At 51.4% G+C, this 16,666-nt stretch overlaps 1 protein-coding gene across 9 annotated transcripts in view; it reads left to right on the top strand.

Moving 5' to 3' along the window:
* The window catches only part of MAP7D3 (MAP7 domain containing 3), a 133,967-nt gene that overhangs the window by 109,618 nt on the left and 7,683 nt on the right, over window positions 1-16,666 (top strand). For 8 of the 9 annotated variants that reach the window (XM_073543533.1, XM_073543532.1, XM_073543536.1 and 5 more), the window contains one exon: window positions 614-900. In XM_073543533.1, coding sequence (XP_073399634.1) covers window positions 614-900 — 287 coding nt within the window. Of the gene's footprint in view, window positions 1-613; window positions 901-16,666 lie in introns of those variants that run through there. The other variant, XM_073543541.1, reaches the window with a different exon arrangement.

Below are 16,666 nucleotides of genomic sequence, written 5' to 3'. Positions count from 1 at the left end.
GCGTTTTCACTGCGAAAAACGTGGCAAAAACGTATACAATCCGCAATGTGGGTATATAGCTTTAGCCTTTCATGTTTAGTGACCTAAATGACTATATTTTTGCCAAAAGGCATGATGAAAATGCGTCAAACCTGCCTCGAACTTAAAGGGGTTTTCAGTCACTTTCTTGTCATTTGGATATGGCTACCACTGCACCGCAACGCTGGAAGTGGGAGACAAGTGGTACATAGGATGATAGGAGTGGTGGGGATTGATAGGCGACTATGCACTTCTTTCTTGGCCATGCGTAAAGTACAAGAAAGGGATGAAGACATCTTTAATCTTGAAGGCAATGCTAGACTGCTGGAATCGGCAGAGCACATCTGTGTAGCTTACACCTAACATTTTCCTGTCCTTATAAACCATAAAGCTGCAGCGTTATACTATCTATATTTACTGATTCTTGGTCTGACACTTATTGATTTGGTTGTTTGAGGTAAGATGTTTGCAGGATCTAGATGATTGTTCCTGAGTACTGTTCCCTCTTTATTAGTCTCTGGTCTGAAAAAAGAGGATTATAAATAATTGGTATAGATATTTCCATGTGTAATATATTCATTTCATCTAATTCCAGTCATGTAACAGATGACACGGCTAGACTGAGCCAAGATGAATTTCATCGTAATGAAGAGGATAATACGGGTGAAAGTGTACCAAAGCTGAATGGCAAATCTGCTACATGGACGTTTGAGGAAATAATTGACTTGAGCATCCATTCCAAGACTAGCAACCTGTCTGTTGATTCCATTGCTATGGATGGCTGTAAACAGGACCTCATCGAAGCTGCTACGATTTCCCCAAAGTTAGCTTTTGAAGAAGGACAAATTAATTCTTTGTCGGCAACCATTGAGACTGCTGCAGGTACATTGTTAGCAAGTTTACTGCAGTGTAAATAAAGATGCATACAGAGAAAATGCACTTTTAGCAATTAATGGACAATGGCTACTAATAAGTAGCTAAAAAAAAGTCTGGTATATGTACTGCTGAACTTAGAAACAGCAAATGTTTGGATCTCTGTGAAACGTCAAAAAAAATCACAGGTTTTTGTCATGAACCCAAACAAGTATTTTCTCTGTGGTCCCCCTATAAACAAGCCAGTAAAGGTTAAGCAAACAGCTGTGAGCTGATATTAATAGCCTGGGAACATTTATGGCTATTGGCTCCTCAGAATATTAACAGCAGCCCTCGGCCATCGGCTTTTCCTCTGCTTATTAAAATTATGCAGGAGCCCACGCTACTTTTTTTCTTTAAAATTAACAGTTGCTGTTTGGTTACAGCCAATGAACGTACCTTCATTCTGTTAACGCTCCTACATAGGCTGGTGACAATGTGTGTGTAGGTTTGTGTGTGTGTGTTACTGTTTACTTATCGTCTTAGTAATGAGGGTGTCTGGCTGACACCTTTTTATTCCTAAACCTAGGGCTTGGTGTCAATGACAGCTGCTGACACCAAGCCCTAATCCCATTACCCTGCTTCCACCGCATCAGCTAGGAAAAGGTGTTGTTGAACTAAGAAATTACATCACAAAACTTTTTTAAAATAACTTTATTTAGCTAAAAAAAAAAAAAAAACTTTCATTACTCTGTCGCCTAATTGGGGGACACAGAACCTTGGGTGTTATGCTGCTGTCCACTAGGAGGCGACACTATGCATAATCTGAAAAAAGATTAACTTTGGCTCCTCCTCTGCAGTATACACCCCTGGACGGCGTCAGCCTTCTCCAGTTTTTGCTTAGTGTCGCAAGGAGGCACACCTTTTTTCTTCCGTTTTTTTCCTTTTTTCACGGAAATACAGATGAAGAAAAGTGGGTCTCCAGCGAGACTCCCGGCATGGCTCCCTCCTCGGTCCCCTATTAGGGGTACCCGGTTGAGGTTGAGGTGGTTTTTTTCCCCATGTCGCTCCCTCCCCAGTCCCTCGGGTCCTGGTTCGAGGTCGAGACCCCCCTCCTTCCCCAACACCCTTAAGGGGTCTGGGTTGAGGTCGAGGCGAGGATGAAGACCCCCTGACGGTGACAGACGCACCCTCCCTAATCCCCCGCAGGGGGTATTAGGTTGAGACGCCTCAGGTAGGGTCGGAGATCAGGCAGCATTCCGCAGCTTCCAGGGACCCCAGGCCGGCTGAGGGATCCTGTGGGGGCCGGGGGAGGGTGCGGACTGGATGGCACAGCAGAAACAGGGCTTTTGCTGCGTCCCTGTCTCTGCAGCAGCAGCGGCTCCATAGCCCTTCAGGGGCCCCCCATACAAAAACCGCTACCCCTGCTACCCCCACCGCTATCCAGTCGACCGTTCTGGGGGGGTCTGGTACAAATCCGCCCCCCCCCCCCGGACTACCGCGCCGCTCTGGAGCCCTCCTGGGCATCAGGCTTCAAATTTAGACCGCGGCTTCGGCCTAGCTGAAGCCGCCGCCTTTTCCCCGCCCCCCGGATAACCAAAATGACACACTGGAGTGTCATAGAAGGGGCGGATTGAGGCAGAAAGGGCGCGTTTTTACACAGCCCAGCGCGCCCTTTTCAGCTCTCCGCCCCCTCCTCCCTCTCCTCAGAGCCCCGGTGGCCATTTTTTCTGGATGAGATCCAGGAGAGAAGCATCACAGCGGTCTCCGGGGGGCACAGAACTTGGATCTGTCGGCGCTGGACCTAGGGGCACACCGGTGGGGTAAGCTCACAGCTGGGTTCTCATTACTCAGCTGTGAATCTATACTTCCTATAAGGCTTTCTGTGGGTTCCCTCTGCGTAGCCACCCCTGTACGATCCCTTATAGCCAGCCTCTGTGCACTATGCCGGGCTCAAGGAAGAGAACCAGGCAGGAATGTTTCTATGCATTCTGCACAGCCTGCAAAGCCACGCTCCCTAGTGGCAGCACGTATCCGCACTGCCGGATCTGCATCCAGAACTCTGGGTCAGAACCCCAGGGAGTCCCTACTGACGCTTCAGTGTCACAGGCCACGCCGGAATGGGCAACTCAGATGTCTCAGTCTATGTCACAGTCCATAGACAACCTAACTGCTACATTGCTGCAAGCTCTGCAGAGTCGGACCCCGGCTATGGACGGTACACAGCAAACGGACAGCTTGTCTCAGGAACATGCTGCTTCTGACTCTCACAGACGTAAGCGGACTCACAGGTCTCGATCACCTGAGTCGCGCTATAGCACAAGGTCGTTCCCCTCTAGGGAGAGACAGCGTCATTCCAGGTCTCCTGGGCAGTCCCCTGCCACAGACAGACAGTGCAATTTACCACAGGGATCCCCCACCACAGAAGACCCCCGCCCCAGGTCGCCCTCCAGGGATCACCTTAGTGAGGCACAGGATTCGGAGGGCATCTGTGACTCCGACTCAGATAATGAAACGGTCAGGTCCGTGGTACCTTCTCCCCCTAGCAATACAGCGCTAGTTGAGGACATAATTTCTTCTATTCATCGGGTGCTAAAAATTCCAGAGTCGCCCCCGGAAGTCCCAAAACATAGGATTTGCTTCGAAAGTGTTCAAAAACCACCTAAGGTCTTCCCTAATCACGATGAGTTTGAGAAAATACTTACCAAACAGTTTGCGCAGCCTGACAAAAAATTCGCTAATCGCAAATATCTGGAAGCGAAGTACCCTTTCCCACAGGAAGACACCAAACAATGGGCAGATCCACCTGAAGTGGACCCTCCGGTTTCTAGGCTAGCAGCGCAGACTTTACTCTCTCTGCCGGATAGCTCAACCCTCAGGGACGCAGCAGACCGGCAAGTAGAACGCATGGCTCGCTCTATTTTCGAAGCGGCAGGCGCCTCTCTGGGCCCTGCGTTTGCTTCAGTTTGGGCAGCCAAGGCCATCCTAGCTTGGGCCAAAAGACTACAGGAGGGTCTTCAGCCTTCAAATCCTGAACTCTCGGACCAAGCGGTCCAGATGGCAGTGGTAGCAGACTACATGATTCATGCAGCCCTGGATTCCGCCAGAGGTGTAGCGGGAATAGCATCAAACGCCATCACGATCCGACGCATCCTCTGGCTGCGAGAATGGAAAGCGGATGCGGCCTCAAAGAAGTCCCTCACGCGACTTCCGTATTCTACTGGTAGACTTTTCGGCGAAAAGTTGGACACCATGATAGCCAATGCCACCGGGGGTAAGAGTACCTCTCTCCCTCAACTAAAACCGAAACGCACGTTCAAACGAAGAAACCAGACGCGATTCCGATCCTTTCGGAATTCCTCGGGCTGGTCCGTTTCGCGCCCAGTGCAAAACCGCAACCGTTCTCCACGCAGAGACAACCCACGGACGCAGCAGCGACCGGACAGGGCTTGGCAGTCGAAAGCAGGCCAAGCGAAACCCAAGGGAGGAAAACCTCAGAACTTCACTTCATCATGACTCGAGACCTCCGGAAGACACCCCACCAGTAGGCGGCCGACTTTTACTCTTTCAGCAAGTCTGGCTGCCTATTACAGAAGACAGGTGGGTCAGGGAAATAGTGTCTTCCGGATACAAGATAGAGTTCACTTCCGTTCCACCGAACCGGTTCTTCCTTTCTGTTCCTCCAACACCACCAGAAAAGGCTCGTGTCTTCCACCAAGCGGTTTCCTCTCTCCTTCAATCAGGAGTTGTGGTGCCGGTTCCCGCGAACGAGAGATTCCGAGGATTCTACTCAAATTTGTTTGTAGTCCCCAAGAAAGGAGGCGGCGTCCGACCCATACTGGACCTAAAACAGCTCAACAATTACGTACGGGTCCGTCATTTCCGCATGGAGTCCCTCCGGTCCATTGTTGCATCCATGGAGCAGGGAGAATTCCTCGCCTCCATAGACATACAGGATGCGTATCTCCACATACCAATTGCTCCCGCCCACCAAAGGTTTCTCAGGTTCGCGGTCAACCAAAACCACTACCAGTTTGTCGCCCTTCCGTTCGGACTCGCCACGGCTCCAAGAACGTTCACCAAAGTCATGGCGGCCACCATGGACGTCCTGCACTCAAGAGGCATTCTAGTCGTCCCGTACCTGGACGACCTCCTCGTCAAGTCTCCCACTTTCAAAGACTGCGAGGTCAGTGTCTCAATCACTCTAGACACTGAGTCGCCTGGGATGGCTAGTCAACCTACAGAAATCGTCGACCATCCCAACTCGGACTCTAACATTCCTGGGAATGGTATTCGACACCACCAGGGGCCTGGTGCTCCTTCCCAAGGACAAGACACTGGCCATCCGTCTGGGAGTTCGCACACTCCTTCGCAGTCCTCCTCGATCTCTCCGGTTTGCCATGAGAATCCTCGGCAGGATGGCAGCAGCAATAGAGGCAGTGCCATTTGCCCAGTTTCACCTCAGGGTCCTTCAGCTAGCCATACTCAGATCTTGGGACAGGAACCCCTTCTCCCTCGACAGGGAGTTCAGGTTGACGTCATCGACCAGGAGGTCCCTGCACTGGTGGCTCAAACCAACCTCGCTTACACGAGGGAAGCCATTCCTCTCAGGACAATGGAAGATCCTGACTACCGATGCAAGCCTGACATGCTGGGGGGCGGTACACCTACATCACAGGGCAAGTGGTCACCGAGGGAAGTGACATTGCCCATCAATGTTCTGGAAATCAGGGCCATTCTCTTGGCACTGAGAGCCTTTCATCACTTGCTTGCAGCCTCGCACATACGGATACAGTCGGACAATGCCACGGCTGTGGCATACGTGAATCACCAAGGCGGGACCCGCAGCGCCCAGGCAATGAGAGAAGTGGCTCATATCCTCCGCTGGGCGGAAGACACAAGGTCGGTTCTTTCTGCGGTACACATTCCGGGTGTAGAAAACTGGGAAGCCGACTTCCTCAGCAGGCAAGGAATGGACTCGCTCGGAGCGGATGCCCTGGTCCAGGACTGGTCCCAGTTCCGACTCCTGTACATTTTTCCACCCCTCCCCCTAATAGCCAGGGTCGTGAGGAAGGTCAAGCAAGAGGGAGTTCCGACCATCCTCATCGCGCCAGACTGGCCCAGACGTACTTGGTACGCCGACATCGTCCAACTTACGGCAGACGCCCCCTGGCGTCTACCCGACCGCCACGACCTTCTGTCTCCAGGTCCGTTCTTCCACCAGAATTCAGGGGCCCTCAATTTGACGGCATGGCCCTTGAAACCTGGATTCTAACCCAGGCAGGTTTTTCACCGGCAGTCATTGCAACTATGATCAGGGCAAGGAAGCCTGCCTCTGCCAAGCTCTATTATCGTACCTGGAGAGCCTTCTTTTCTTGGTGCGAATCTCATGGACAAGTCCCACTCCCTTATTACCTCCCGAAGGTACTAGGTTTTCTTCAATCGGGCCTAGATGCCAAGCTATCCTTAAGTTCGCTTAAGAGTCAGGTGTCGGCGCTTTCAGTCCTTTTTCAAAAGCGCATTGCTATTAAACCGCAAGTAAGGACTTTCATCCAGGGAGTTTCCCGATTGGTTCCTCCCTACAAACGTCCGATGGATACGTGGGACCTCAATCTGGTCCTGACAGCATTGCAAGCTCCACCCTTCGAACCTCTTAGAGAAGTTCCACTCTCCATTCTGTCTCAGAAAGTGGTTTTTCTAGTGGCTATCACCTCGTTACGCAGAGTGTCGGAATTGTCAGCACTTTCCTGCAGACGACCTTTCCTAGCCTTTCACCAGGACAAGGTGGTTCTCCGCACGGTACCATCCTTCCTTCCGAAGGTTGTGTCCAACTTTCACCTTAACGAAGAGATTTCACTGCCTTCCCTTTGCCCGGTTCCGGTACATAGAGTGGAGAAGGCTCTGCATACGCTTGACCTAGTCAGGGCATTGCGGATTTACGTGTCCAGGACTGCACCTTTCCGGAAATCCGATTCCCTCTTCATTCTTACGGAAGGTAGTCGCAAGGGGTTGCCGGCTTCCAAGGCTACCCTTGCCAGGTGGATCAAGTCCACCATACATGAGGCCTACCGACTTAACAGCTCCCCTCTTCCGGCCGGTATCACGGCACACTCTACACGGGCAGTAGGGGCCTCCTGGGCCATTCGGCATCAGGCATCGGCACAACAAGTGTGCAAGGCGGCCACTTGGACTAGCCTACACACGTTTACGAAACACTACAGTGTTCATACCCAGTCCTCAGCGGATGCGAGCCTGGGTAGACTGGTTCTGCAGGCGGCAGTACCCCAAGTCTAGGGGACTGTCGGCACAATATTCGTCCACTGCTTCCCACCCAGGGACTGCTTTGGGACGTCCCAAGGTTCTGTGTCCCCCAATTAGGCGACAGAGTAAAGGAGATTTTTGTGTACTCACCGTAAAATCTCTTTCTCTTAGCCTTTAATTGGGGGACACAGCTCCCACCCTGTTGCCCTTACGGGCCGTTGTTTCCTGTTGAGTTCTCATATTGTTCTTGAGCTCGTACATAGTAGCCTTCTTACAGGCATGGTTATGTTATTTGGTTACGTTCCTCCTTATGCTTTGGCACAAAACTGGAGAAGGCTGACGCCGTCCAGGGGTGTATACTGCAGAGGAGGAGCCAAAGTTAATCTTTTTTCAGATTATGCATAGTGTCGCCTCCTAGTGGACAGCAGCATAACACCCAAGGTTCTGTGTCCCCCAATTAAAGGCTAAGAGAAAGAGATTTTACGGTGAGTACACAAAAATCTCCTTTTTTGTGCAAAAAACATGGCAAAAGACTTTCGTTTTTGCCGCAGCGTTTTTCCTGCCAAGAGATGAAGAATCTATGCAGAAATTTCTGCTAGCAAATACTCAACGTGCGCACATAGCCTAAATCCATACGATTTGCTACTGAATTTGTCACTGAGGAAATTCTGCAGTGTATTATCATGTTGACATCAGCAAGAATGTTTCAATTCACTAGGGAAACAGACATCTTGAACATGGTTAGTTGTGGTAGCGGGAAGTATTGCATAACGCTTAACACAGTGATTAAATTGTAGCTATTGCGTCTGATTAATCAAGACTGGCATTGAGGGGACATGCTGGAGTCAGACGCTCCTAATTTGTGAAGAGGTTTGTACATGTCTTCTTGAATCAGGAGTGTTGGACGAGCACTTACACCTTAGTGTGCGCCTTGCCACAAATCCAACCCCAGACCCTGCTAAGATTTCTGGCATCACAGCACCACTCCTCGTCATGAATTCCCAATCTGCCCTGGCTCTACCCATTTTGGCGGAGCTGGGAGAAACTGCCATGAAAACACCAGAAGTCGTAAAATTTAAGCATAACTATGAGTTGTGCTTATATTTTGCGATTTTTCAAAGCTGTTACAGCAGAGTCGTGGCGTGAAAACGTTTAATGAATCGGGCTCATTGTTTTGAAAGGTGATCACACTTCTGGGCTGATTAAGGCTTTGTTCTCATGTTCTCACTGTGTCCTGGTTTCTTTTGAACTTTTTAGTCTTTTCATAGCAAGCATGGCAACATTTGCAGCAGTATTGTCATCGTCTGTGTACGAGAACGGTGCTTTCTCCTTCGCCTCATTGGGGGACACAGGACTGTGGTATGCTACTGCCGCCTGGAGGCTGACACTAAGTGAAAGAAAGAGGTTAGCTCCTCCTCCGCCGTATATACCCTCGCCCCGATTGCGGGCGGAAACCAGTTCATGCTTAGTGTCCGTTGGAGGCACACGTCTGTCTTTTTCCAGATTTTCTTTTTTTTTTTTCCTTTTTTCTCTGAAGATGAGACAGGGGCGACAGACCCTATTGAAAGGGTCCTATCTCCCCAAACCAACAACGGGCAAGCACGTGCAAGTGTCACCTCCACGTATCCTCTCCCGCAACGTGGGACATGATGCCGGACTTAGCCCTGACCGCCCTAAGGTATTGAAACCCTAGGCTGTACAGAGGCACAAGCACAGTCCGTGCGGCCCCCACTGCACCACCAATGCTAGACTGCGGTGCTGCAAGGCGGCGGATGGTCCCTCTCCTCATCCCTTGGAGGGAAAGATGGAGCTAGGGTGCCTGCACCTTCCTTTATGCGGCCCCCCCTCCCCTCTAACCTGAGCTGGAGCTGAAGCGTCATCTCGGAGGAGGGTGGCCTGGGAGGGCTCCTGCAGCAGCGTTCCACAGGGCTGGCGGCCCTTAGCCTCTTTTCCTGGGCGTCAGAGCGGGCAGCGCCTGCTACAGGATAGCGCCATCACGCGTTCCCCGGGCCGGACCTTTTTCCCGGCCTAGCCCTCTGCCCGGGGGTGGGGGGGGCGGACCCGCCGGCCATGGAGGCCTAGGCCGGGAAAAAGTTCCGGCCCGGGAACGCGCGATGGCGCTATCCTGTAGTGGACACAAAAAATCCAGCCCCCGGCTTTGGCCGTCGCTAGGCCACGGGCGAAAGTTCCGCCCTCCTTCGTCGCGTCACTTCTGGCAGGCCCACCCCCTGTGGCTGGGCGGGAGCCGAAGAAATTTAGCCCCCGGCTTCGGAACAACGCTAGGCCGCAGGTGGAAGTACCGCCCCCAGGACTCCTTCTTCTTCCGGCGGTCCGCCCGCAGCTGAGGCGCGCCCTTTTTTGAATTGAGTGAGGCTCTGCACTTCCAGGACATGAGGGGGCACAGGACTAGGGTAAGTGCAACCCCCTGAGAGGCCACTCTAGGTGAAAATGAAGAGTGCACACTCTCCCCCAGCGGTCTGCAGCGCTGATGCCTGGCAGATACAGCATGTCCGGAAAAGCTAAGATGCACACGTTTCTATATGCTTCATGCATCTCCTGTCGGTCCGCTTTTCCGCAGGTGCAGAGCAAGCGATTATGCGAAAGCTGCGATTCCGAACGTGCCCGGGAGCCCTCCCCTGCGACCAAACCGAGTGTACCAGGTCCCCCGGAGTGGGCTCTATCTCTGTCGCAGTCTATGGCGTCACTTACGAGAACAATCAAGTCCCTTCGCACCCCAGATAAGAGCAGGGATAGTGGCTCGCCTGTCTTAGAGGGGTCCTCCACCTCACAGGAGCCTCCGGCCTGCAGGGGCCGCTCGCTCTCCTTTACCAGTAGTCGATAGCGAGCAAAGCTCAGATTACAACTCGGACGAACCCCTTGACCTAGATACCCCGGGTTACCAGGAAACAGTTGACAGTCTCATCGAGGCCGTCAACCAGACTTTGGGGATTGAGGATGATTCCACCTTGACTTCAGGCCATAAGGTGTCATTTAAGCGAGTCAAGCGGCCTCATAGAGTATTTTGTACTCACCCAGACTTTGAGGACATAGTGCAATGACACAGGGAACAGCCAAACAGGCACTCTGGCTCGAGGCATGGTATCCGTTTGCCCCGGATCTCCGTAAAAAATGGGCAAAATCCCCAACGGTAGATCCACCCGTGTCACGCTTGGCCTCTAAAACCCTGTTATCCCTACCTAGTGGTTCTTCTATTAAGGATCCCACTGATCGTCTCATAGAGAACTTGGCTCGCTCAGTATTTGAGGCATCAGCACTCTCCCTCGTTCGCGGCAACGTGGGTAGCCAGGGCCATGGTTTCTTGGTCAGAATCATTGAACAGAGCCTTGCAAGATATAGACCTACCAGCAGAGGTATCAGAGATCGCAAATCAAATCGCTATGGCCGGTGACTACTTAATCAATGCATCTTTAGATGCGGCCAACTGCGCGGCACTTGCTGCCGCAAATGCAATTTCCATTAGGAGAGCTCTATGGTTAAGGACGTGGCGGGCCGATTCAACCTCCAAGAAGTCCTTGATTTCTCTGCCTTATCAGAGCGGCCGCCAATTCGGAGAGAAGTTAGATCAGCTCATCTCTGACTCCACAGTGGGAAAGAGAGGTTTTCTCCCTCAACAAAGGGTCAAACAGCCGTTTCGTCACTAGTTTCAGCCACGTTTCCGGGCCTTTCGCAGCCCCGGGTGGACTACAGTAGCCAATTCCGCCACTTCAGGTCGCCCCAACCAGGACAGGGATCGTCAAGTCTCATATAGAGCCAACCCGTTGGGGAGAATGCGTACTCACCAGTCCAGGTCATGGGGACCCAGGTCCCAGAGATCCTCAGCAAAATGACTCGAGGCATTTTCCAGGCAACATCAGCAGGGTAGGCGGTCGCCTACTCTGTTTTCGGCACGTCTGGCTCACCGTTGCATACGACACGTGGGTAAGAGAGCTGGTGTCCTTGGGGTACAAGATAGAATTTGTCAGGTACCCCCAAGATGATTTTTTTCTTTCCTGTCCTCCCAAGGTGGAGACCCGGGCTAGGGCTTTACTTAAAGGCCATCAAATTGATCCAGCACAATGGAGTCATTATTCCCGTACCAGAAAACGAGAAAGCTAAGGGCTTCTATTCCATCCTGTTCATGGTCCCCATAAAGGACGCAACGGTCAGGCCTATTTCTCTAGCAACCTTTCATGACAGCATAGGAGGTTGTCTCCACGCCCTAATAGGGGACAGGAAGTACAAAGAGGTTAAAAGACACCTCCCTCTCACCAGTGTCTTTCCTGTCCTCCATGGGGCATGGAGAAGTTAGAGGTATGCTGCGTGGCCGGCCGCTGCAGTGTACCTGACGGATTTCTAAATGGCCGGGCAGTGGTGGTCGGTGGCTCTGCCTTCCCTCCTCCGTGCTGTTCCCGTCTTCTTTGAATTCGGGACCTTCCTGGCCCACCTGCGCTCCCTCGGGGGGTAAAGCGGGCCAGTGATCCCCGACCGGAGGCCTCCCGCAGCTCTCCGGTCTCTCCTCCTGCACGCACGGCTGTCGGCGTCCCGGAAGTGGCACACTTCCGAGGTATGCATTCCACTCAGGAGCGCAGGTGACTACCGGTCCGGCTTATGGCGAGCCCCCGGATAGCTGACAGCTTGCCAGAAACGACTGTGCCTGCTCTGGACCCTGGGATGAGGAGGGGGAAAATGAAAAAAGCGCTGGGGGCGGGTTTTTAACCTTTTACAAACCCGCCGGAAGACGCCGAGAGGTAAGACGAATCTCCTGTCAGCATAGTTCTTCCTGCCCTGCATCTGCAGAGCCCAGCGCTGCCCCAGCCACAGTAAGTGTCTATTGGGGTGGGTCCTATTGGTGCCGTCCTGGGTATAGGGGTCTAAGTTCATCAAAATACTTCTCTCTTCTCTTGTAGGGAGACAAGTCCTCCCACAAAGGCACCAATACCACCAAAAAGTCTGTTAAATGCGCCGTGTGTAACATAAAACTCCCCACAGCATTTTGGGGGGGGGGGGGGGAATTGCCAGGCATGCACAGACGGAGTGGTCAGGGGCAAAGCACTGGTGCTTTGCAGCATGGGTGGATGACATCTGCAAGGAGTGTGTATGTTCTCCCTGTGCTCAGGTGGGCTGCCACCTATCTTACAAGGTTCTCCCCTCCACCTCCTTCACCTGCGGGCTCACCTCCCTCAAAAAAAATTAAAAAAATTTCAGACGACTTATGATCTGAGTGATGAGAGGAGTTGAGAGCCCCTAGAACCTCTGAAGCCAGAAGATATCTTTTTTTCTTTGGCGTAGGTGAAGGAGCTGGTTAGTGCTGCTCCCGTCAGGTGTCAGCCAAGAAGCAACTTGAAGCTGGGCTGGGACTAGCAATCCTTGGTAAATGTTTGGAGGTAGCCAAACAGACAACTATTCCACTCCATCAGAACTTAAACATAGGTTCCCTCTGGGGGTGATGCATACAAATGCAGGTCACGGGTCATGCTTTCAAAAAAGCTGCCTGCCATTCTTGGCTTAACGTGACTGCATTTGTCAGATGGCGGCTGCTAGGCAGCTTGAGACCCAATCAATTCCGAAAGTGGATATTCAAGTGGCAGGAGTCGTAAAAAAGACAGTTCTTCCATTTTGATGATGCATCCCAGCTTGAGGTCCGAGGGACCTTAAAATAGAGAGCCTTCTCAGAAAAGTCTGGAAGACCTCTGCCTTAAAATCGGGAATTGCTTCCATGTACGTTTCTAGTTCCCTCTTCCAGTGGATAGAGGAGCTAGAAACTCATAGTTCTCAGGCTCAGGGGGTGAGCTTCTTGACTCCCTTCCCATACTACAGAGGTACAGGCTTCCTGGCGGACTCATCTATAGTAATCCGTCTAATTCTGCCGGGCAAGCCCTCTGGCTTAAAACATGGATCGGGGACATTACCGTCAGGGTTAAACCTATTCCATCCCCTTCAAAGGTGTACACGTCTTTTCCCCAGCTCTGAATGAAATCCTTGGAAAGGAAGCAAAAGACCCCAAGGAAGCTGTTTTCTCGACACAACCCCCCCCCCCCCCCCCCCAGGACCAGTCATCCCAGCCAAAAGGTAAGGGATGGAGCTATACTAAGGGGAGAGGCAGTAATATCCTTCCTAGTCCCCCAGCAGCAACAGCAGCAGAAACAATGAATCAGATCCGGTGGGAGGAAGGCTTTCAAAATTTTTTCCACTCTTGGCAGTTAATCTCCACTACCATCTTGGGAAACTTTGGCAACGCTAAAGACCGGTATTCAACTCCTCCTGCAATCAAAGCGCCATATCTCTGTTCCCTGTGGGAGAGCATGAAAGGGTCATTATTCCAGGCTATTTCTAGTAAAGAAGCCCACAGGGGAGGATAATAATAATAAACTTAAAGGAAAATGGAGTCAGTAAAGGCTGCCATTCTCTTTATAGGCCCTCATTCCTTCAGGGCAACCATAGACCTGAAGGATGCCTATTTTCACATTCCTTTTTCATCCTGCTCACAGGAAATATCTAAGGTTTGCGGTCCGTCGGGGTCCAGAGGAAAGTGCTTCCCTTTGGGATATCCTCTGCCCTACGACTATTTTCAAAACCTATGGTGGAGCTGTGTCCCATGTCCGAGGCCAGGGTATATGCATTGTACCTTAACAGGACGACCTATTGATAATAGGAACCTCCTACCAGACTCTGGAAAACCAGGTAGCTCAAACTCTGGATATTCTCCGATCTCTGGGAGGATCCCGAATATAAAAAATCACAGATCCAACCCTCTCAGGAGATAAGGCTTTTGGGAGTCCTCTTAGACTCAAGGAAACAGATGTCCTTCCTTCTGGAAGATCATCAAGTGACTATAATATCAAAGATCTCGAGCTTCAGAAAGCAGAGGTCCCCGACCCTCTGGTCAGCTATGTCAGTACTAGGATAGAGGGCGTCCTGCATCCAATCGGTGCTCGAGGCGCAGGCCCATGCCAGAATCCTCCAGTCCCATATCTTGGGAAATTGGAACAGAGATCACAATTGCCTAAACAGGAGAGTCCTGACCCCAGGGAAAGTAAAAGCTTCACTGGCTTGGTAGATGGACCACAAAAATCTGCGCAGAGGCGTCAGCTGGTCCCATGTCCCCTTGGTCGCAGCCGTGGTATCCCAGCTGCCATTCCAGGGGTTATGGAGTCAAGAAGTGAGTACGAGATCTTCCAATTGCAGGGAGCTGAAAGCAGTGGAGGAAGCTCTCCTGGCTGCAAGACACCTGGTCCAGGGTCATCATATACGGATCTACGACAAAGGTGGCACGAAGTTGGTGCCACCGGCCATTCTAGGCTGAGCGTGACTGCATTTGTCAGGTGGCGGCCGCTAAGCAGATTGAGGCCGGGACCAGAATGGGAGACCAGCCCGCAATCGCAGGCCACGAGTCATGCAATTACAACAGCCTAAAAAAAAAATCTTTCAGGACGAATACTTTCCTGAGCCGAAAGGCACCTCCTTTCACTAACGGCAGTCCACCTAAAGGGGAGCTCCAATCTTCAGGGAGACTTCCTGAGCAGAAGATGTATCCAGCCTGGCGAGTGGAGTCTGAATGGAAGAATCTTTCAGAAACTAGTGAACAAGTGGGGCCTTCCGGAGGTGGATCTGCTAGCATCAAGCAGAAACGCTCAAGTAGGAAACTACTTCTTCCTGTACCCCAGGGACAGATCACTAGGGGTAGATGCATTCGCTCTCAAGAGGGTCCATTTGGCGCAGGTCTTTCCCTCAATTTCAATCCTTGCCGCAACCCTGAGAAGGATCCGAGAAGATCGAACCCCGGCCATCTTGGTGGCTCTGCTGGGAAGAGGAGCTGGTTTTCCTTAATTACAGGACTCCAGGTAGATGGACCGCTCCTCTTACCCTTGGAGGACGACCTCCTCCTGCAGGGCCCCCTACAACACCCAAACCTTCGGGGAATGGAGTTAGCGGCCTGGTTACTGAGGCCCAGATCCTGAGGGCCAAGGGTCTATCAGAGGCGGTGGCTGAGACCCCTTAGAAATCAAGGAAGCCAGTCACCATTGCCATATACAGCAAAGTATGGAAGAGATTTTCATCATGGTGCCTGCCGAATCCTCCTGATGCATCGTATCCTGAATTTCTTACGGAAGGGGCTCGAGCTAGGCCTAAAACTTAGCACCTGCAAGTCTCGGTCTTAAGCTCCAGGTTCGACTGCAACTTAACCAGCCATCGGGCATAAGAAGGTTCATGACATCAGCAACTAGGCTACATCCCAAAAAAACAAATTGTCATTCCACCATGGGACTTACATGTGGTGCTTAAGGGGGCTCAATCAATCCCACTTTGAGCCCCTATCATCTTATACTTCTCAGCTCCTCTCCTGTAAAGCGGCCTTCCTTGTAAGCAATAACCTCAGCGAGGCGTATAGGGGAGCTCCAGGCTCTTTCAAATAGAGACCCCTACCTAACCATTAGAAATGATTCTCTAGTTCTCTCCCTTGATCCATCCTTTCTCCCGAAGGTCCTGTCTAACTTTATTAGGTCACAGAATATAATTCTTCCCTCATTTTGCCAGAACCCAGCAATCCTAAAAACGAAATGTTTTCATACGCTTGGTGTAAGGTGCATAGACCTTCACTACTTGAGTTGTACTAAGCCCTCGACCACAACCGGTCAGGTGCAAATAAAGGAAGGAAGGTGACAAAAAACACCATTGCCAACTGGATCAAGAAGGCCATCTCTGAAACATATCTAGCACAGAACATCACACTCCTTACGGGAATCAGGGCTCATTCAACACGGTCTACTTCTGTCTCATGGGCTAAGAGGGCAGGTGCATCCTCCGAGCGGATCTGCAGGGCTGCAACATGGTCCTCGTTACATACCTTTACTAAACACTATAGGTTGGACCTCGGTCCAACTGGGATTTAATATTTGGCCGAAAAATTCTTCAGGCCGTTGTCCCCCCTAGGTGCAGTATAGGTTGGTATGCCTCCTATGCTGTCGTGGAAGGTTGCTAGAGAAAATAGAATTAGACTTACCGGTAATTTGGTTTCTGGAAACCTTCCATGACAGCACTATTTCCCTCCCTGTATTCTTGGACAGATTCTGAGAATCTTAAGGTAACCAATGCTACAGAGTTCAGTTATAAGTCACTGTTGAGAGGGAGGTGGGAGGGGCCTTTTAACCTCTTTGTACTTCCTCTCCCCTATTAGGGCATGGAGACAACCTCCTATGCTGTCGTGGAAGGTTTCCAGAAACCGGATTACCGGTAAGTCTAATTCTATTTTTAGACCTGAAGCTCCTGAACAGATTTATCAGGATCAGACATTTCCGGATGGAGTCTCTCCTTTCAGTCATATCTGCCATGGGGCAGGGAGAATATTTGGCCTCGATCGATATCCAGGACGCCTACCTACATATCCCCATTTTCCCTCTGCATCAAAGATTTCTACGCTTCACCATCAACGGTCTATATTTCCATTCGCAGCACTGCCCTTCGGGCTAGCCACCGCCCCCAGAGTATTCACAAAGGTCATGGCAGTCGTCAGGGCCATCCTGCACTCCCGGGGCAT

Source organism: Dendrobates tinctorius, unplaced genomic scaffold (assembly GCF_039654945.1).
Source record: "Dendrobates tinctorius isolate UK_male_01 unplaced genomic scaffold, ASM3965494v1 ptg000133l, whole genome shotgun sequence".
In the NCBI taxonomy this organism is placed as follows: Eukaryota; Metazoa; Chordata; class Amphibia; order Anura; family Dendrobatidae; genus Dendrobates; species Dendrobates tinctorius.
The sequence above is the reverse complement of the archived record's forward strand: the minus strand, read 5'-3'. Positions and strand labels throughout refer to the sequence as shown.